The sequence below is a fragment of the Thrips palmi genome, unplaced genomic scaffold (genome assembly GCF_012932325.1).
Source record: "Thrips palmi isolate BJ-2018 unplaced genomic scaffold, TpBJ-2018v1 HiC_scaffold_1, whole genome shotgun sequence".
Lineage (NCBI taxonomy): Eukaryota > Metazoa > Arthropoda > Insecta > Thysanoptera > Thripidae > Thrips > Thrips palmi.
Window position 1 is genome coordinate 9,950,617 of NW_023144620.1, and position 19,077 is coordinate 9,969,693.

Here is a 19,077-nt window from a genome sequence, read left to right on the forward strand (position 1 = left end):
TGTTGCACAGATTGATGAAGTGACTACAGTAAATTGAAACTGGGCCACCAGAGAGATAGAACTAAGTCAAACTGTCACAACGTCCTGACGTTCAGAAGAAACCAGTCAACCAATTTGCTTCCCGTCAATGGTGTAAGATTCACTGTCTACATTTAAGCACGGACATCAAACTTGTCATTAGAGAAATACACCTCAAAACCCTTGATCCAAAAATTTTCTAACTTTATCAATTATAATATTTCTGATCCTAGTAATGTTCAATTAACTCATTAGTGTCAAATCACACATAAGTCTCATAAAATGTTCAGGTTGGAAAGGAAGCAGTGCTGATTAGGGACAATGCTTTGTTAATAATATTTATTAGCCTTTCTAAAAAAAAATCTCGTTATGATACAAGTTACAATACATCCAACATCTGCATTCCCTCTTTACCATCTTTTGCATACATCCCTCAGTCTAATTTCAGAAGTTGAAAAACAAAACAGTTGAATTTGCTTTCGTTTTTTGCCGGTTTTTGTTTTTGCAGAAATCTATAAACATGTAGTTTAATTTGGATTGATTTTATGATGAATGACATAATAAGTCTAAGCTTGCCCACACAGTGCAGATATAGCTTATTTGTAAAATTCATGCTCAGATTCTTCCTTCTTGATATTATTTTTGTAGCCCTTTTCAAAATCTTTAGCTAGAACGATGTAACGGTTTTCTCGCACTGCATGCATACCAGCCTGATGGAGAAGAAAATTATTAATTAAACAGGATATAAAAGAACAAGAAATATTCAGGGGGAGAGAGAAAAATAACAATACCTCTTGGCAGATGGCATTGATATCAGCACCAGAGATGTGGTCTGGCCTTGCAACATAATCCTCGAGATCAACTTCGTCACTCAAGTTCATTCTAGCAGTAATGGTGGCAAATACAAGTCGCTTTTGCCTCCTGTCTGGTAAGGGGAACTCTATTTTACGGTCCAAACGACCAGGACGAAGAAGAGCAGGGTCTAGGGTGTCAGCTCTGTTTGTAGCCATAATAACCTGTAACAGGTACAAATTCACAATAAGAGGCTGTGGCCAAAAGTTTTAACAAAACGCAAATGCAAGGAACTTGTAAGTACCTTAACATTAGTTGTTTGGTCAAAACCATCCATCTGGTTAAGAAGCTCCAATAAAATTCTCTGAACTTCTCGATCAGCTCCAGTTTGTGCATCAAAACGCTTGGTCGCAATAGCGTCAATTTCATCAATGAAAATGATTGCAGGAGAATTTTCTTTGGCAAGTCTGAATACATCCCTGACCATACGAGGGCCTTCACCAAGATATTTCTGCACAAACTCTGAACCGACCACTCTGATGAATGCAGCTGAAAAAGTGAACCAAATAAGAAATGTCAAGTACCATGTAAAATGTACCTAAAACCACAAAACAGTAAAATAAAAACATCAGCAGTTCTGAAGGGCCTCAAGACTACTACATACCTGTGGTGTGGTGGGCAACAGCCTTAGCAAGCATGGTCTTGCCACAACCAGGGGGACCATACATAAGGACACCTCTGGGCGGGTCAATACCAATCTGTTTGTAAAGTTCAAAGTGGGTCAGTGGCAGCTCTACTGCCTCACGAATTTCCTGCTTCTGCATGTCCATGCCACCAATATCTGCATACTGTACATCGGGTTTCTCATCTGGTTTAATTCATTAGAGATTTGAATTAATAAATAAGTCATGATAAGAAAACATGACAGACTTGAAAGTGTAACAAACGTACCTGCTTGCAGCATAGATATGGAGGAATCTGCCTCAGGAGGTAATACATCGACAAGAGCATTACTGTGTTTGTGTAAAGCAACACTGGCTGAGGGCTTTAATAATTCTCGGTCAATAGTGGAGAGAATTCTTACATAGTAGTTTGAACCTGATGGAAAAAATAAAGAATAAAAGTTGAAGAAACAAAATAGGGCAGGCTCATAAAGTACACATAAGAAACTTTGGATGCTACTCACCAGTTGTACTGCCAACAATTCCTGTGTTCTGATCAACTGCTTCTAAGAACTGTCCTATAACCAGAGGAACACTTTGAATTCGCTTCACTTCTTCTTGAGCATGCAAGTACTCTTTCTTCAGGTTGCGCTGTTCATCTTTGATGTACTCTTCTTGAACAGCTAAGAATTCAAGTTGGCGCTGAAGAGTCTGAACAGAAAGAGATGAACGATAAAATGATAATCCTTACAGACTATCACAATTTAAAAGATGGCAAACTCACTTTAAACTTGGTGTAGAGATCTTCAACATCTAAATCATCGAGAGGGCTACATTGTGGTAGAAGAGTGGGCTTTGCATCGAGGCTGAGATCCTCCTACAACAAAGAACACTCGAATCACAAACTGACAAAGAGATATTGATGTAGATAGGGCAAAGTGACAAGAAAATAGAATGTATAACAACAGAGTTAAAGAATTCATTGCTGCAAATGGATATCGAGACCATTTTAATTCAATCGTTCAGAAGAAAAACCTTCTTTCATACAAAGGGTATGACAGGCATTAATTCATTCATAACTAGGTTAGGTGCCTTTGACAACAAAATAAACACAATGTTATACACAGAACCAAGGGGCCGGTGGCTGCAGTGAAAGGTAAAGAGAACTCATACAGTTGCGTCACATGGTAGAAAAAAACGAAAGAGGGCCAAACTTAAGATTGACACGAGATAGAAATATGTAGGTTGAACATAACCCAAGTGACGTTTACGTATTTGTGCGCCGGCTTCAAGCCCACAGTACACTTTAAACAACCATCCAAACGAGTTCCGGATGATACTCCGTGTCTGAGCAAGAGTAGGAATAAAGGGAAATATGTTAAAACACCGACTAATTCAACAAAATCTCACCTTTTCGGAGACGATGATGCCGATTTCCTCCATTTTCACTCACTGAGTTCAGACAGTCATCGACATCAACTGGCCAACTTGTGCGCACGAAAAAAAATAGAAGGGGGAAAAGTGACTTCTAAAAATTGTTTTAGAATTCTGTTGGATATTCTCATCAAGAGGAAAATCCGATTTATCGTTCGTAGCGAACTCTTTGAATCGAAAATTCGCAGGTGAAAATTTGCTCTACGAGTCTTGAAGAAGTTGCGTTTGTGGCGTTGGCTGTCCGTAGTCTTGAAGTTGACAGTCAACATTTAACATGGCGATGATGATGAATGGAAGGAGCGCTATGTCAAAATTCGACCTGGCAAGCCCTTATATCCCTTCCTATGATCCAACTGTACCATGGCAAGCCGAGCACAGAACAGGAGTGAGTAATTTGTCGTTTGTGTCCCTTTAGTTGTGCATATTTTCACTGAACTGCTGTCCTTCGGCCCCGGCTACCTAACCTCTCACTGCCAAGTCCGCTGAATCATGTTTACAAAGATTTGAGAATTAAGATTATTTGGAACAGAATCAGTCTGATTGATTAATTTTGTCAATTTTTTCGTCGGGGTCTGTCAATATTCAGTTAAAGTTGTAGGCTTGAGCTGTATACCTAACTGCAGTGTGTCAGGCGGATACAGCTGATGCAGGCACCGAAGATTGTTTTGTTGTAGTAATCTTGTGATGACTGTGTAGACTGTAGCCCACTGTAGCGACGCCTCGGCTTCAGACTTAGAAGAAAATATTTCTTTAATCTCAAATCTCAAATCCTGGATGTTGGTTTGTTACAGACAACCATCATGGCTGTTGAATTTGATGGAGGAGTAGTCATTGGTGCTGATTCCCGCTCCACTACTGGGTAAGTCTTCCCTGTTGTACTTAAAAACACTGTCTATCAAAGCCACTCCATTTAACAAAAATTTCTGGGTCTTTAAACTTATTATATCCTTCTATCGCAGTGTCTACATTGCCAATCGAGTGACTGACAAACTAACTAAAATTACGGATAACATCTACTGTTGCCGATCTGGTTCTTCCGCTGACACACAGGCTATTGCGGATGTTGTTCGCTACCATATTGGCATGCACAGGTAACTAACTGATTTTCTATTTTCTTATGTTACAAATGCTGCTGAGACCTTACTAACATGATCTATTTTTCTGTTGTCCTTGTAGGATGGAGCTTGGAGAGGAGCCTCGTGTAGAAGTAGCTGCTACTCTATTCCAGGATATGTGCTACAATTACAGAGATTCTCTCACTGCTGGTATTATCTTAGCTGGCTGGGATCCCTACAAGGGTGGTCAGGTATACTTTCATTTTAGAAGTTACAAATCCAAACCTCATTACTGCTATGTTGAGTTTTCCTTCCAATAACCTACTGGTTTTGTTTGTAGGTTTACACTATTCCTCTTGGGGGCATGATGTTGCGCCAACAAATCACCATTGGAGGATCAGGCAGCACCTATGTGTATGGCTATGTTGACAAACACTTCAAGCCAGGAATGACCAAGGATGAGTGTATGAAGTTTGTTCTTAATGGTAAGCAGTTAAAGTTATTTTTGCAAGCTACATTTGTTATAAAGTTTAGCAGCTTCTACTAAAGGTATACGTGTATTTCTGTTTCAGCTGTAACTCTCGCTATGTTGCGAGATGGTTCGAGTGGAGGCTGTGTGCGACTTGGCGTGATCACCAAGGAAGGAACTGTGAAGCACTGCGTCTTGGGCAATGAGCTACCTCAATTCTTCATGGGCTGAGCAACAACAATCCCACCTATAATGCTGTTTCTACAAAGTTTGATGAGTGTATGTGAAGGCAAGAATATTAGATTATGGAAAAGGTTTCTTTTTGTAAATTAATAAACAGAATCAATTTATAAATTTTGTACCAACCATTTATCAAACCTTTGTCATTTATCATGAATTTAACATGCACTCTTTATGTTGCTTGTTCAGAAACTTTTTTTCTCTGCATTTGTCTTGACCTGGCGCCTATAGGTAGATTCGCCAGACCACGGTGCTGTGATAGGAACTCGAAATGTAGGCGAACAGGAGCCAAACATCAGTATGCGGCAGGCTCTGAACATGGCATCCACTTCACAGCTGTAGTGGAAAGGTGCCTAGTAGGCTTCCCAACTGTGTATTCAGGCTTTGCATACTTTTCTGGCAACATGGCAGCCACCACCCTACACCACCCTCATCATGAGGGAAGGGCTCTTTTCCATGCCCTCGCACACTGGCTTCGAATAGTTGTTTAATCGCTCTGTCTCTCTCGCTCCCATGGGGCGTCCCTGGTGGTGCGAGAGAGACAGAGCGACACTTCGGAATAGCTCTGGGCTGCACTGCACGGTGGGCGCGATTCGCCACGCGGGGCCGCACAGTGGGCCAGAAGACCGGTGGAGGCGGACAAAACTCCAGACGCGTTTTGAGCTCCAGAGTCGCTGAATGGGACTCGAACCGAACGTGTGACCCCACCAATGGATTGCTCTCCGAACGAGGGATCCATTGGTGGGGTCACACGCTCGGTTCGAGTCCTGTTCAGCGACTCTGGAGCTCAACACGCGTCTCGAGTTTTGGCAGCCTCCACCGGTCTCCTGGCCCCGCGCCTGGCCCACTGTGCGGGGCGGAGCTGGCGGAGCGTGCCAAGTCGGCCAGCCGCTCAGTCGCGAGCCGCGAGTCGGGCCGCCCCCAGCGTGGCGCCGCGCAGCGCACAGCATCCCGCGAGGTGGACGTCCGCGAACACGAGCACGCGAAGCACTTCAAGAAGCACCTCGAGAGGCTCCTCGCGAAGCTCTTGGCAAAGCACTTGGCGAAGTACCTCGCGAAGCACCTCGCGAAGCACCTCGCGAAGCACCTGTCGAAGCACCACGGTGGCCATGCGCCGGGGGCGCGGCCTTGGGCGCGGCGCCATGCCGTCGGCTTGATGCGGCCGGACAGGCACCTTGATTCGAAGAGGGAAGTCCAACTGGGCGTGCCGGACACAGTGGCCGTTGTCACGTGACAAGGTAGTCGTAGAGCCCTTCGACATTACACGGTAAAAACGGATCGAATGGAGGCCCCGCCACGATGTGGACACTCGCGGGCTTTCGGGCAGCGAAGCAGGCATCCCGGAGGGACAGCCGCTTCGTCGCTCTGGTGTGAGAGAGACAGACGAACGAAACGATTCTTCAAATTTGCTCGACCAGCGGGGCTTGGTCCTGGCCTTCTCTCAAGGGCTTGGCCGTCTGCTGTCGCTCTGCGACCCGTCAGGAAGCCAGCCATGGCTGATTCCGAGAGTCGTTTTCGTCGCTCTGTCTCTCTCGCACCCATGGTGCGTCCCAAGAGGGCGCGAGAGAGACAGAGCGACGGAAACGACTCTCGGAATCAGCCTGCAGCCCGTAAGTGTCCATTGTGGCAGCACTTTACACTGCCGCGCTGCCCGGGCCGCGCCTCGAAGCCTCGAAGCCTCGAAGCCTCGAAGCGCGGCGCCTCCACTGTGGACGGCTGGCCGTTGGGCGGCAATGCCGGGCAACGCAGTGCGTCAGAGAGAGACGCACCGCACCACTGCAAACTCCACTCACTCGCCCCCCGCGGCGGAGCACGGCGGAGCACGGCACAGCACGCGTCGAGCGCGGCAAGCGAGGCGGGGGCCGACGGCCTGCCTATAAATACACGCTGCTGACGGGACTCATGGACTCGGCGGCGATGCGCTAGACTCGCGCCGAGGCCCAGAAACCCTTGCAGCAGCTAGACTCAATCGACGGCCCGCCGAAGTGGGCAGAGGCTCTCTGAAGCGGGCGACGGGGGGCAGGGCGTGAATGTCAAGGGTGCGCACAGTGGGTCAGAAGACCGGTGGAGGCGGACAAAATCCCGGACGCGTTTTGAGCTCCAGAGTCGCTAAATGAGACTCGACCCGAACGTGTAACCCCACCAATGGATTGCTCTCGGAACGAGGAATCCATTGGTGGAGTCACACGGTCCAACAGCGGGAGGCAGGGACTTCCAAACGAGGTTTCTCGCCCTCTTTTCTATTTTTTTTTTCAACGGTCCTTTAGTGTATCTTTCTGGAGGAGCGCACGTTCCAGTTCCAGCCCTTTTCATCGGAGTTTTCACGACGCGCTGCCCTACCACTGCTTGTTTGCGTTAACTAAGCTTAATTTCTTACCTTACAACCCTCCTGACCAGGCGCAACGCGACCCCATTTTCTTGGTCATTTCACATCCTTCCAACAAGCTGTTTCGGTTTGCAGGCCCTCTGCCACTGGTTCGACCGCTGAGCTGCAGCAGGACACTACGTTGATGTCCTCTTCCTCGTGCCCTTCCCAGTGGCGCGACCAGCGACCATGCCGACGACGAGGGCGGCCGCTGCGGTGGCAGTGGCACTCTGGGTCTTGTTGTCCTGCCTGCCGTGCCTGCCGCCCGCGCGAGCTCAGATAGGTAAGAGTACTTACGGCACTGGAAGGCCCCACGTTGCGGTTGGTCAGCGCGAGGCGAGGAAGCCGAAACGTGACAGCTTTCCGATCCGTCACGATAACTGAAAAACCAAACGTGGTCTAGACCGCACCCCTGGGGTGTTCAAATGGGTGCCATTTTGACCACATCATTTGGTGTGGTCTAGACCACGTTTGGTGCGGTCATACCATGCAATGACCGCACCAAGCACCAAACGTGGTCTAGACCTCACCAACTAATGCGGTCAAAACGGCACCCATTTGACCACACCGGTGGTGCAGTCGAGACCGCGTTTGGTTTTTCAGTGATTGAGCCCGTTGTTTCGGAGTTTTCAGGCAACAAAGTGGCGCGTAGTTGTGGGCTGAATTTTGGCTTGCAGTGTGTTGGCTGTCGAGCGATTCAGAAGATTGGTTTGTCGCTCTGTCTCACTCGCACCCTTACGGAGAGCCTCATGAGTGCGACGGAGACAGAGCGACGAAACGACTCTTGTGAATCACTCGGATGGCGCCGCAGCACGCGCCCGCATCGTGTCAATTTGTTGCCAGTGTATCCGGTGTAGCGCCTGCGAATGGCGAGGTAGGCAGCAAGCATGCACTCGCATGGAGCGGGTGGCCTACCCTCTGTCCGTAAGGCGCTCCGCGGCTGGAGGCTGAAGTAGGCAGTTGACGGATTCCGAGAGTCGTTTCCGTCGCTCTGTCTCTCTCGCAACCCCTTGGAGCGTCGCTCCGTGAGTGATTGAGAGAGACAGAGCGACGAAAACGACTCTCGGAATCTGTCAGCTGCCTGCTTCAGCCTCCAGCCACGGAGCGCCTTACGGACAGAGGGTAGGCCACCCGCTCCATGCGAGTGCATGCTTGCTGCCTACCTCGCCATTCGCAGGCGCTAGAGGCTAGAGCGAGCGTTCCTGGGTATGCACTGACGAGTACTTGCTGAGCAGACACATTATCGAGTAGAGTTGAGGAATGGGATGGCCCATGGGCTGAGCGGCTGCGGTGGCAGAGACCGCTCGTCTCGCTCCGGTGACGCACTGGCGCTCGCACTGGCAGTGAGCCGCCGTGGGCCCAGCCGGCTGACCCATGCCTCATCTCTATTGTTGAGTTTGCAGAGAAACTTGCATGGCTGGACCAAAATTGACCGATTGCCGTGACGTTGTTGGAATTAATTCAACTAGAAGGCCTGCACCGCAAATCTGCCTCTGTCCCCACTTTTCTCTCCTAACCCTTTGCATCCCTTAGTACTTTAGGGATTCGCGGCACTAACTACCACCTTTTGCTGTCGGCAGGTTAGTTCAGCTCGGTCCCAATGTCGGCTCATTTCCGTGGTGCAGTAAGCAGTACGTTACATACTAGAAAGAAACCCGCCCCATGTACTCTACTAGAGAGACTGGTCAGGAAGTCACTTGGGCGCGGAGAAGTGTCACCCCTTCTTCAAGTCTAGACGTGTAAACTCCACTCGGCGAGGCCAGTCAAGACGTCGCGCGTCATCGCGGCGGCGGAGGATCGATTCTTGGCTAGTGCCAGCCTGGGGTTAACCCCCCCCCCCCTCCCCCCGTCGCCGATGCCCTTTGACACTACTCCTGTACTTTGGCACGCAGGGTCGGACTGCTCCGACAGTGTGCCGTGCACCGGCAACCAGCAGGACTGTTCTCTGGGCTACTGCCGCTGCACGCTGGGCTACGTCAAGCACGTCAACGGCGAGTGCTTTCCAGGTGAATGAGCCAGCGGTCAGACTCCAGACCCAGCCCCCCAGTGGGCCAGCGGAGGCGGTCAAAATCCCGGACGCGTTTTGAGCTCCAGAGTCACTAGTAAATGGGACTCGAACCGAGCGTGTGACCCCACCAATGGACTGCTCTCCGAACGAGAAATCCATTGGTGGGGTCACACGTTCGGTTCTAGCCCTGTATAGCGACTCTGGAGCTCAAAACGCACCTGGAGTTTTGGCCGCCACCGCCCTGGCCCAGTGTGCGAGCCTCGATCGTCGTCGAATTGACCCTGTTTTTACGGTCAGTGCCATGCCAAACAGCGGCAAAAATACTCGTCTCTTGCTGGGGAGCGGGCATTCCCTATGTCCTCCTGGTCCTCCATTTCCACGCTGCGGGCAGACAGCGCTGTTCTTTGGAGTTAGTTCACTGTCTGTTTTAGAGGGCACGAAAGTTTAGTCACAAATTAAGTCTTTTTCTGTTCAAAATGGATTTATTCGAGCTGACTTTGACAACTTCCACACCGCACCACATAGCTGCGGGGCCACCCTGGTGGAAACAGCTACTCTCAAACCTCGGAGTCGCACTAACCCATAGACCTTGTTTAACCGAATTTGGGTTTTCGTGGACTTTGAGTGATGTTTGATACTAATGCCTCGTCCAAAATAAATTGATTGAAAAAAAAAAGTGGTATTTTTTGGAGTGACCGCCTCGTCTCCATTACAGAGAGGGGCTTCAACGAGACGTGCGACTTCGACGACCAGTGCGTGGACTTCCGCCTCAAGTGCAGCGAGGGTCGCTGTGCCTGCGTCAAGTACGGGACCAACGGAAGCAAAGCCAAGAGAGAGCATGACCGGCCCCCTCTGACACGTATTCCCATTTTGCCTTAGGTACTTTCACTGGGACGAGTACTCGCGACAGTGTGTCACCTTCAAGGACCTCAAGTACATGCTCTCTGACATGGAGGAGAAGCACCACACACATGGTAATCACTCAACAGCCTTTCAGATTTTTGGTGTTTCTGAGTGGCCCACCCCATCTTTCCCACTAAGCGAGCTCCTGCTTTGTACAGAGAACACTGTCCTTGATTAGATTTAAATTGGACTCTCCGTCCTCTCACGATGACCAGTATCATAAAGAAAACAGGAACGTACAAGAGTTGATCAAGAAGTGCCACCAAATAAAAGGGGGGAGAGGAATGAAAAAAAGAGAGCATAATCATGAACATATTAGAAGTCACCGTAGAAAAAAAAAGACCTATGCTAAAATAAACAAGTGATTTTTCTTGTTTGTAGGCCGACTCATGTCAGAGACGAACAAGGTGTTCATGGGCATGATGTGGACGGGCCTTGCCGTCCTGCTCATCGGCCTTGTCCTCGCATCGGGGTGCCTATTCTACGGCTGCTGTTGGGACAGATCGTGAGTACAGACAGACTACAAGTGAAAACAATGTAGCAGCAGTTTCAGAGCCAGCCATGAGCTAATTCGACACACTGTCACGGTTTTCCCTGTTGCAGTTGCTGCTGCCCACAAGACAAGCTGTCAAAATCAAGGTAAGACATTTTCCTCCACATTGTTTTTTTCTTTTTTTTTTCTTTAAAGGATGAAATTTTTTTTTAAATTTTGGAGTTGTTTAGAATTTAATGGAATTGATACTTCTGTACATGAGTTTACTTGGTCTATGTTAATTCGCTCCTCTGCTTGATTTAGACTTCCCTCTGGACTTCAAAGGCAACCAAATCAAAGAACAGCAGAAGCTACTGTTCCTGGTTCCAGTAATACCCAGGGTACACATACCATTACAATTTATCTCAAAATATTTTATTTCTTAACAGCAATACGGAATTCCAATTACAGATCGGTTGCAGAGAGGTGCTCAAGGAACTGGAGTAGATTACATTCCAGCACTATATGAGACAACATCTTTTGTCTAATAATTTGTGAATGCCGTATACAAATAAAGATATGGAAAACTGCAAAACTATTCAAGTTTAAGGTCTTTGCCCTAAATTGATGATGGTTGACAGTGGAAACATGAGAATATTGGCTGGAAAATAATTTCTCTTACATTGCACTTCACAACCTTAGTATCATGCACAAAGAATACTGTTCAATCACTTCCATGAACAAAATAATCAAAAAGACAAAAGAAACTTTTTCATTCCGTTCCATCATTAGAAAATTTCAGTTCTTAACTTTCACTCTCTATGAGCTTCCTCAAATGGCACAGATAACAATACAAAACAAATGACAAATGTGTATCATAATTAGAGTAGCCTCTAACAGTCTGAAAGTCATCATTAAGCTAAGGTACAAATTTGACTACAACCAGTTTCCAAATTTAACACAGGGGTAAGAACTGTGCAAAAAAAATCAAGTATAGCAAGACTGTGTTTGGAGGAACTCACACCTCACTATTTCATTCAATTTCAAGCTGATGTTTTCTTAATAGAACTTTGACCATTTTGTGACAGATGTTTCCGAATATGAGCTTCTCGATGCTTAAGAAGAGTAAATTTCTTGCCACATATTTGACATGGTCGATGGGAAAGTTTGTGTTTCTCAACTTCTTCAATAGTCTTGAACTGACGAGAACAAATTTCACAATGGGGAATATTTGAGAAATGGATATTCTTAATGTGAGCCGCCAGTGTATCTTTCCTAACAAAAGAACGGCCACAATGGTCACAACAGAAGCGTGGAGCTTTTTCAGCGTGACAGCTAAGGAAGTGTCTCTTTAGAAAATCCTTTCTGTGTGAAGAAAATGGGCACTTGGCACATTCGAACACTGTAGATTTGATATGAACTGATTGCATGTGGGTCTTCAGAATCCCATTGGTACTAAAAGTTTCATTGCAGATCTGCAAAACACAAAACAAAAACAAAAATACTGTACTTAACATAAAAACAATATTAGAATCAAAATATAAGTACAAGACACATTAGATTACTTACCATACAAGTCCATCTCCCACCCTCAATTTTATGCACATTTATCCTATGTTGATTAAGAGATTCTTCTTCTTCAAAATATTCATTACACATCTTACAATTGTAAGTCTTGGTTTGTCTGCAGTGTTTTTTGTGCCTCTCCAAGTGAGATGCATATTTGAAGGTATGGCCACAACAATCAATTGGTTCAAAACTACTTTTCTGAGACTGATTAACAGTCGGTTTAAGAGCAATACATCTTCTTTTATGCCTCGTTAAATAATACTTATTCCAAGTTTTAAATGGACATTTATCACATTTAATTGATAAGGATGAACTGTGCATTTGTCTCTTATGTGCTGACAATAAATATCCACTGGTGAAAATAATGCCACAAACCTACGAAGAAAGAGAGGGAATTAAAGGCATCAAGTTAATCTCTTTTAAGACATTTCATTAATAACAAATACAGAAAGTATCTTACCTCACAAGGTAACTTGACATCATGCTCTTTCTTGTGTGCTGCTAATGCTTTCTTGGTATTGAAATATTTGGCACAAACAGAACATGTCCGTTCAAGCCTAGAATTGTGATAGTCAGAGTCTAAATGATTCTTATAATGGCTTGGAAAACGGAAGGAGAGACCGCAGCATGAAACTGGGATATAAGGTTCAGACGCCTCAGGACTTTTGCCTTTCTCTTCATTCTCACAAGAGGTAGTATCTGTTACAGCTAAAGATGAATGGCAATCCCCTAGGAGGGCAGGGAGCTTTCCCTGGAAAGAACACATAATCCGTAAGCAAACTGTCATGTAGAGTAAACGAAGAGCACAGAGATAAAACTCAATGAAAAATATATGTACCCATAGGTTAAGAAACACACTAAGGGACTTGAGAACTCACCGTATGTTTGTAATGACTGGCAATCTCCTTAAGATGGAAGATGATAGGCAAATAGGATTCCATGCTAGCTAAAATTGACAAGCAAACTGACTGTCCGTCGAGTTTCACCTGAATTCAAGCCACAACAAAAACAGTCAACACAAAGGGTAACAACAAGTTGCTATTCCGTCCAAATAAACAAGTATTTACAGAATAGTCACCTTCTGGATCGTGCATTTACTTGCGACGCTAGATAAAACCAGAGCAGTAAGTCTATTAACTTAGATGGAAAAATAACTAGATTCATCACGATCACCAAACGCAAGAGGTTAGAATAGTACTTCACTGGTTGAAAAACATCCCATTTCGCGCGAAAATGATGCCGATGAGAGACAAACCGGAAAAGTCAGGGTAACATTGTTTAGCCAACAATGCAAAAAAAAAAAGGCTATGTATTTCCCCTTTTTATTCATAAAATAGAAGATTTTGTTTTGATTTCAAATTTTTATAAATTTTAAAATTACATTTATCGACAAGAACATTTATACCCCCGTACAGAAAGTTTAAAAATTTGAGTTGATGAGTCGATAGATCGATCCTGATCCCGAAGCAGTAAATTGACAAACGACAAATCCCACTTCGCAAATCATACCTCATAGAGCGGCCAAAAATCACAGATTTTCTGTGCGTCACCTCTGCTGTCTCTTTTCTATTTTGACACGACGTGTGCCCAAGTTACTCTGGTCACTCATGCGACTGTACAAAGTGGTCAGTTTCCGGCCACATTTATCTCGCACATGTACCGGCGTTTCATCCCTGAAGGTTGGTCAAGCTGCATGAATCGTCCATTTTCTCGGTTCCTCGGCGGAGACGCTTGCTGCACGTGTTTGAGAATTTGTGTTTGGTTAAACGAAGCACTTTTGTGTTTTGGACCGCCAAACTTCTAGTCGCATTTCATTCGCAACGCCGCGGCACTTATTTTGAAGCCAAGTTTTCAACGCGACTCTGTGCATCATGAACCCGGAAAAGTTGAAGAAACTGCAGCAGCAATCCGCTCAAGTCCGCATAGGAGGCAAAGGCACACCACGCAGAAAGAAGAAGATTGTTCACGCAACAGCCGCCACTGACGACAAGAAACTGCAAAGCTCGCTCAAGAAATTGTCAGTGAACACGATTCCTGGCATCGAAGAAGTGAACATGATCAAGGACGATGGCACAGTGATCCATTTCAACAACCCCAAGGCCCAGGCCTCCCTAGCGGCCAACACCTTCGCCATCACCGGCCACGCCGAGTCAAAGCAAATCACCGAAATGCTCCCCGGTATTTTGAGTCAACTCGGCCCCGAGGGCCTAACTCAGCTCAAGCGCCTGGCTTCCAGTGTAGCCTCCAGCGCTGGAGGCACCAAGATGGCCATCGACGAGGAAGACGAAGTCCCGGAGTTAGTCGGCAACTTCGACGACGCCAGCAAAGAGGAGGCTGCCGTAAGTCAAGACAAGAAAGAATCAGAATAGAAACCATAGGACTGCTACTTCTGTGGATAACTTGGCGAGGTAAGTCGTTTTCTGTTCGCTTTCTCATTGATCCAATAGTGTCCATCTTCGCTGTACTTTTTGTGGTGCCTGATGAGCTAACCGTCACTCTTGTTGTCCTTTGTTGCAGGATTGAAAACCATTCATCTGAAGAGCACTTTCGGTATCCCTCTGTTTGGCAAGAAAAGCTTGTACGATTGTTGATTTCTGCCTCAATTCTTGCATGAATTGTTTCTGCTGAACCTAGACCCAGAGAATCATTTCGGAAAATGTCATCATTCTCTTCTGATCTAAATTGTGTGCCTTACTTGGTCATTCTGTGGTTAGGCTAAGCACAATGACATCTGGAATATTTCTAGTAATTAATTCTTCCTATGACTGTCTCGCTGTGTCTCTAAGACACAATACTTTGAGCCCTTGGGGCTTCTACTCTAAAATCAAGTTGCTTCGTTGAAAGGTTGTGTGGTGTTGCTACAGCGGCTCTGTCTTTGCCGTTTAGCGACAAGCCAGGTTCCAAGTTAAATTTGGAAATGTGGCCATTTATTTTGGGTTGAGTTAAATGTTGCAATTTTGTGTACTTTTCGAATTGTACTTCAATTGTTTTGTGGATCTGTGCGGATCATTGTTGAGGTTGATGGGTGATGCAATTTAATGAACCAATTGTCTTGCTACAAATCAGTCAAAGCCTGCTTTGCAGTGCAATAAGAATTGCACTACTGTAGTGAGGCGTTTTCATTACCATATATTTGTGCTATCATTTGTTTTGAACATTGTTTTTACATATTCATTTGAGTAATAAACTCACAAGGGTGATCTTGAAAACTGTTTTTATTTGCATTCCTTATTTTTTGATCTAAAATAAAATTATGGTTGCAATACAGTGACCTGACTCAGTGAAAATCACCAACAGTTTTAATACTGATCAATGATAGTATAATTTTAACAGTTGTTCATTACACACAACTGGTACAGGGAGAATTATGACAGGTCAAGATGCATTTCATTGCTTATACTTAATCAACTACAGTACTTAAAACAAATATGTAAGAAGACCTAAAGGGAGAAAATCAGCAGACATGTCACCTGCCAATTCCAGCTCTAAACTCTAATGTACTTATTAAAGGAAGCACAAGTTGATAATTAATCCTAGTATTGGTCAACATTGCAGCAAGTAGAGGACAGGGCGCACAGAGACTCAGTGCTGAATAACAGAACCAGAACCTCAGAACTACGTGTAAACAGTATCATGCTTGATAAAACAAATATGCTGTCAGTTGGGAAATATTTAGCTCACACCCTGAGGAATGTGAGGAACAATCAGTCTGTCATTGAATGTAACAAAATTCTATTTTCCAATGGTCATAAACACATGGACTGATACCACAGTATCATTATAGATCAAAACAAAGAAGTATGATATGAAGAAAAGGATTGCATTAAAATAAATGCCAAAAAAGAACAGCCATTCAAGCCTCAGACAAACACATCTTTTTTTTTTCTTCTAAGAACTTATGACTAGGCTTATCTAATAACAGGCACTTTCATCCAACTTTATGACTAGATTATCATTCAAATTTAAATAACAATGGGAAATAAACTTAGAAATATACCACCTACCAACAAATATGCTACATAAATGCTGAAGGATTCCTTACTACTTAAGGGAAGAGTCACAACTATTGATACTTGAATGAGCAGGCATCCTTGAGAGAAACACAGATGAACAGAAAAAAAGACTCTCAAGGCGGCTCATCACATCACAAAATAAATCAATCACAATCCTCTGCTGGTCGCTTTAGAGCAGGATTTCTTTCTGATCCTCCCTCTGCACTTGAAAGTTTGAATTGATCTGATTCTCTCCTCATTTGAGCTTGCAGTTCATGAACTTCTGCAATGTGAGAATCTAAATCATGCTCATGCATGCGAGGAAGGGCATCTGTAACGAATCTTGCGAATAACTTGCTGTATAAAGCTCCATAGTCTTCTCGTGATACAGTTTGTAAGTTGTGGAAAAGGCGGCTAAGGAGAGCAGGTTCAAGAGTAAAGGGAGGTGACCTCTCTACACAACCTGGTAAAAAAATGAAATTTTTTTAAAATATAGATTGTAGGGCAAACTTGAAGAACAACAAAAAATACTTACTCAGTATGTCATGAATAAAATGTTCTGCAATCTCTGAACAAAACATTAATGTCAGTTCATCTTCTAATGTTTTGTAATTTTTCTTTTGGGCAAAGTATTTTCCCTGCAAAATTCCAGGGTATAAAATAAGGGTTTGACAAAATTGACAAAATAGTTAAAAAAAACAAAACAAGGTGGACACAACTTAAATAAATTGAAACTCAACATAAACAAATCAAACCAACCAGATATGAAAAAGATGCAGAAATTCCTTTCACAGCTTTAATGTAGTCCGAAAGAGCGCAGTCAAACATATGAATCATTTGAATGATTCCTTGGCCCTGAAAGTAAAAATCAAACACGTTAAAAAAATAAGTGTATGAAATAATGAAAAAGGGAGCAGGTAGAAGTCATGCTTACTTGTGTAGCTTCATTATCACTTGTCAAACATTGGAGCAGTTCAACATGCAGATTCTTCAAGTATTTTGAAACGGTTTGCATAAGATCACTGTGCAAGCGATCTGAATGCCCCTCTCCAACACATTTGTAGACCAGGGTAAATGTATCTTGAAACGATATTGGACTTGTTTGACTGCTGGGATGGAGGAAAGCTTCTATAGTGTTGTTCAAAGGGGTCCAGAAGTCCCTTGCATATTCTGACTCTGCATCTTGTTGTCTCGAATCCACTGTAAACATTTGGAGCAGGGAAACATTACAAGAGGCTCACAACACTGGGGGTTCGAAAAGCGTAACTACAAAATGACAGACATTCCTTCAGTGAGCTATAGTTGGGAATGAATAAAGAAGTTTAAAGAACATTTTAGTGTGGTGAGGAACTCAGAAGGAAAATGAGGGAATAGAATGAGAAGTTTGAGAATAACTTAGGGAACCAGGTTAGGGAAAAATTTACAGGAAAGTAATGGTTATTTCAAAATACAAACCTTCCATTGCACACTGCTCCCCCATTTACATTTCCTGCTTGAACCTGCGAGTGGAAAATTTACACGAATGTTTCAGGAAACTTGGAACAGGTTCGATGGGAACAGAAGTCAAACAAGCTGACCTGACACCACACAATAACAACAAATCCTTCTGGTCGCGGCCGCCACTGCGCACGCGCCACGCGCAGCAGACACCCGTAGCACCAATCAGATGGCCCCCTTTTTGGCGCTGCGGTTCAAACCACGCGTCAATGCTTCTATGAGACTTTGGCGCTTCGAACGGCTCCCACTGGCCGCACTTGGAGTCCTGGATGACTCTGGCACGATTCTACGTCGTCGGGCGTAAGAATTTGACAGTGGCTTGGTGATCAGGTGAATGGAGCCAGTCGCTATGGCTTTGTGGGATTGTGAGATTTTCTAGAACGTTGTGTTTCTTTTTTACTGTCTCCGCTCCCAGGCCTACACAGCGCTCAGCGCTCATGATGGTGGTAACAACACACAGGTGCGTATCCAGGAGAAAGGGGGGGGGGGGCGGCCTGAAAGGTAGGCGACAAGTTGCACTAAGCACCTGCAGGTAGGCAACTTTTCCGACATCACCCCTTCCCCCCACCTGTCTCTGCATCCGCCCCTGGCTACGCCCTTGACAACACCCAGGATTGCAGCCGGCGAGAGCAAGGTCATTCCTTGGCAGCCGAACGATTGTGGCCAAACAAATGGAGCCGCCGCGTCACTACCCCGCGCGCTTGAGACTCCGCAGACTGAGAGCCGTTTTCGTCGCGCTTCTCTCTCGCACCCATACGGAGTGCCCATGAAAACGAGAGAGACAGAGCGACGAAAACGACTCCCATCCGCGAGGCGATCGACGCGTCGTCTTTTCTGGATGCGCTTTGATGCAAATGCCACCTTGTCAATACTCCATGCGTGATGGTTGTCCAGGGGTTGGGCTGTGTGGAGTCTCTCGTGCGGGGGGTAGTGACGGCTCGATTCCTCCCTTCAGTAGCGGATCCAGAGCTGGCCCAAGGGGAGGGGGGGGGGTAGCACTTTTTTCTTACTTACAGGGGCAAAGTGGTGCTTTTGGCCTACCTTTCAGGCGGATGTCTAGGGCAGCGGTTCCCAACCTTTTGCGGTTCGCGACCCCAAATTTGTAGCCAAAACTTTCCGCGACCCCCAGGAAAAATTTCGCGACCCCACGCGACCCCTCCTTTAGCATGCCTTTGTTATGGAGTGCGATTATCTGCCTTAGTTTGGGAGCAGTATTGCCGCAAAGTTGATCAAAACGGTCACAAATGTCTTAAAAAATCGTGTTTTGGGCCGACTTTAAGCATCTACTGCGTCTGATCCGAGGCGGTAAATCGTCCTCCCTCAACGGTCAATTGGTCTTTGGACCTTCCTTTTGCATGCCTTTGTTACGGAGTGCGATTATCTGCCTTAGTTTGGGAGCAGTTTTGCCACAAAGTTGATCAAAACACGATTTTTCAGACATTTGTGACCGTTTTGATCAACTTTGCGGCAAAACTATTCCCAAACTAAGGCACATAATCGCACTCCGTAACAAAGGCATGCTAAGGTAAGGTCTAAAGACCAATTGCCCGTTGACGTAGGACGATTTACCGCCTCGGATCAGACGCAGTGGATGCTTAAAG

The 19,077-nt window shown here is 45.4% G+C and overlaps 6 protein-coding genes across 11 annotated transcripts; 3 read left to right on the top strand and 3 right to left on the bottom strand.

The window, feature by feature from the left end:
* Nucleotides 1–342: 342 nt before the first annotated feature.
* LOC117641336 (26S proteasome regulatory subunit 6B) lies at nucleotides 343–3,009 on the bottom strand. Its single transcript, XM_034378610.1, has 8 exons — nucleotides 2,883–3,009; nucleotides 2,257–2,349; nucleotides 1,997–2,183; nucleotides 1,762–1,908; nucleotides 1,475–1,678; nucleotides 1,115–1,359; nucleotides 810–1,034; nucleotides 343–728 (listed from the first exon to the last, which is right to left on the bottom strand). The coding sequence occupies exons 1-8, from the start codon at nucleotides 2,913–2,915 to the stop codon at nucleotides 615–617; spliced, it is 1,248 nt and encodes a 415-aa protein (XP_034234501.1). The 5' UTR covers nucleotides 2,916–3,009; the 3' UTR covers nucleotides 343–614.
* Nucleotides 3,010–3,133: 124 nt separating this feature from the next.
* On the top strand, nucleotides 3,134–4,784 carry LOC117641627 (proteasome subunit beta type-6-like). Its single transcript, XM_034379153.1, has 6 exons — nucleotides 3,134–3,291; nucleotides 3,698–3,765; nucleotides 3,866–3,997; nucleotides 4,083–4,212; nucleotides 4,302–4,446; nucleotides 4,534–4,784. Exons 1-6 carry the CDS (start codon nucleotides 3,181–3,183, stop codon nucleotides 4,659–4,661), a joined length of 714 nt encoding a protein of 237 aa, XP_034235044.1. The 5' UTR covers nucleotides 3,134–3,180; the 3' UTR covers nucleotides 4,662–4,784.
* A 795-nt stretch (nucleotides 4,785–5,579) lies between these two features.
* Nucleotides 5,580–11,016, top strand: LOC117641704. 4 transcript variants are annotated; one of them, XM_034379460.1, is made up of 9 exons: nucleotides 5,580–5,911; nucleotides 7,132–7,318; nucleotides 8,928–9,041; nucleotides 9,759–9,846; nucleotides 9,923–10,017; nucleotides 10,328–10,451; nucleotides 10,550–10,585; nucleotides 10,743–10,819; nucleotides 10,890–11,016. In XM_034379460.1, the coding sequence occupies exons 2-9, from the start codon at nucleotides 7,225–7,227 to the stop codon at nucleotides 10,964–10,966; spliced, it is 705 nt and encodes a 234-aa protein (XP_034235351.1). In that variant the 5' UTR covers nucleotides 5,580–5,911; nucleotides 7,132–7,224; the 3' UTR covers nucleotides 10,967–11,016. The 4 variants fall into 4 exon arrangements, with proteins under 4 accessions (XP_034235351.1, XP_034235175.1, XP_034235438.1 ...); XM_034379284.1 differs by having other exon boundaries at nucleotides 5,580–5,908; XM_034379371.1 differs by lacking the exon at nucleotides 5,580–5,911 and adding an exon at nucleotides 6,586–6,709.
* On the bottom strand, nucleotides 10,838–13,516 carry LOC117641404 (zinc finger protein 98-like). Of its 3 annotated transcripts, none has more exons than XM_034378818.1 (6): nucleotides 13,497–13,516; nucleotides 13,066–13,093; nucleotides 12,866–12,973; nucleotides 12,448–12,738; nucleotides 11,988–12,362; nucleotides 10,838–11,893 (listed from the first exon to the last, which is right to left on the bottom strand). In XM_034378818.1, exons 1-6 carry the CDS (start codon nucleotides 13,499–13,501, stop codon nucleotides 11,462–11,464), a joined length of 1,239 nt encoding a protein of 412 aa, XP_034234709.1. In that variant the 5' UTR covers nucleotides 13,502–13,516; the 3' UTR covers nucleotides 10,838–11,461. The 3 variants fall into 3 exon arrangements, with proteins under 3 accessions (XP_034234709.1, XP_034234794.1, XP_034234622.1); XM_034378903.1 differs by lacking the exon at nucleotides 13,497–13,516 and adding an exon at nucleotides 13,186–13,260; XM_034378731.1 differs by lacking the exon at nucleotides 13,497–13,516 and adding an exon at nucleotides 13,191–13,230.
* A 146-nt stretch (nucleotides 13,517–13,662) lies between these two features.
* On the top strand, nucleotides 13,663–15,196 carry LOC117641882 (transcription factor BTF3 homolog 4). The gene is made up of 2 exons (XM_034379665.1): nucleotides 13,663–14,395; nucleotides 14,505–15,196. Exon 1 carries the CDS (start codon nucleotides 13,859–13,861, stop codon nucleotides 14,354–14,356), a length of 498 nt encoding a protein of 165 aa, XP_034235556.1. The 5' UTR covers nucleotides 13,663–13,858; the 3' UTR covers nucleotides 14,357–14,395; nucleotides 14,505–15,196.
* Nucleotides 15,197–15,264: 68 nt separating this feature from the next.
* LOC117641553 (CDK2-associated and cullin domain-containing protein 1-like) lies at nucleotides 15,265–17,609 on the bottom strand. The gene is made up of 5 exons (XM_034379035.1): nucleotides 17,435–17,609; nucleotides 16,914–17,179; nucleotides 16,739–16,834; nucleotides 16,515–16,617; nucleotides 15,265–16,442 (listed from the first exon to the last, which is right to left on the bottom strand). Exons 1-5 carry the CDS (start codon nucleotides 17,457–17,459, stop codon nucleotides 16,144–16,146), a joined length of 789 nt encoding a protein of 262 aa, XP_034234926.1. The 5' UTR covers nucleotides 17,460–17,609; the 3' UTR covers nucleotides 15,265–16,143.
* Nucleotides 17,610–19,077: the final 1,468 nt, after the last annotated feature.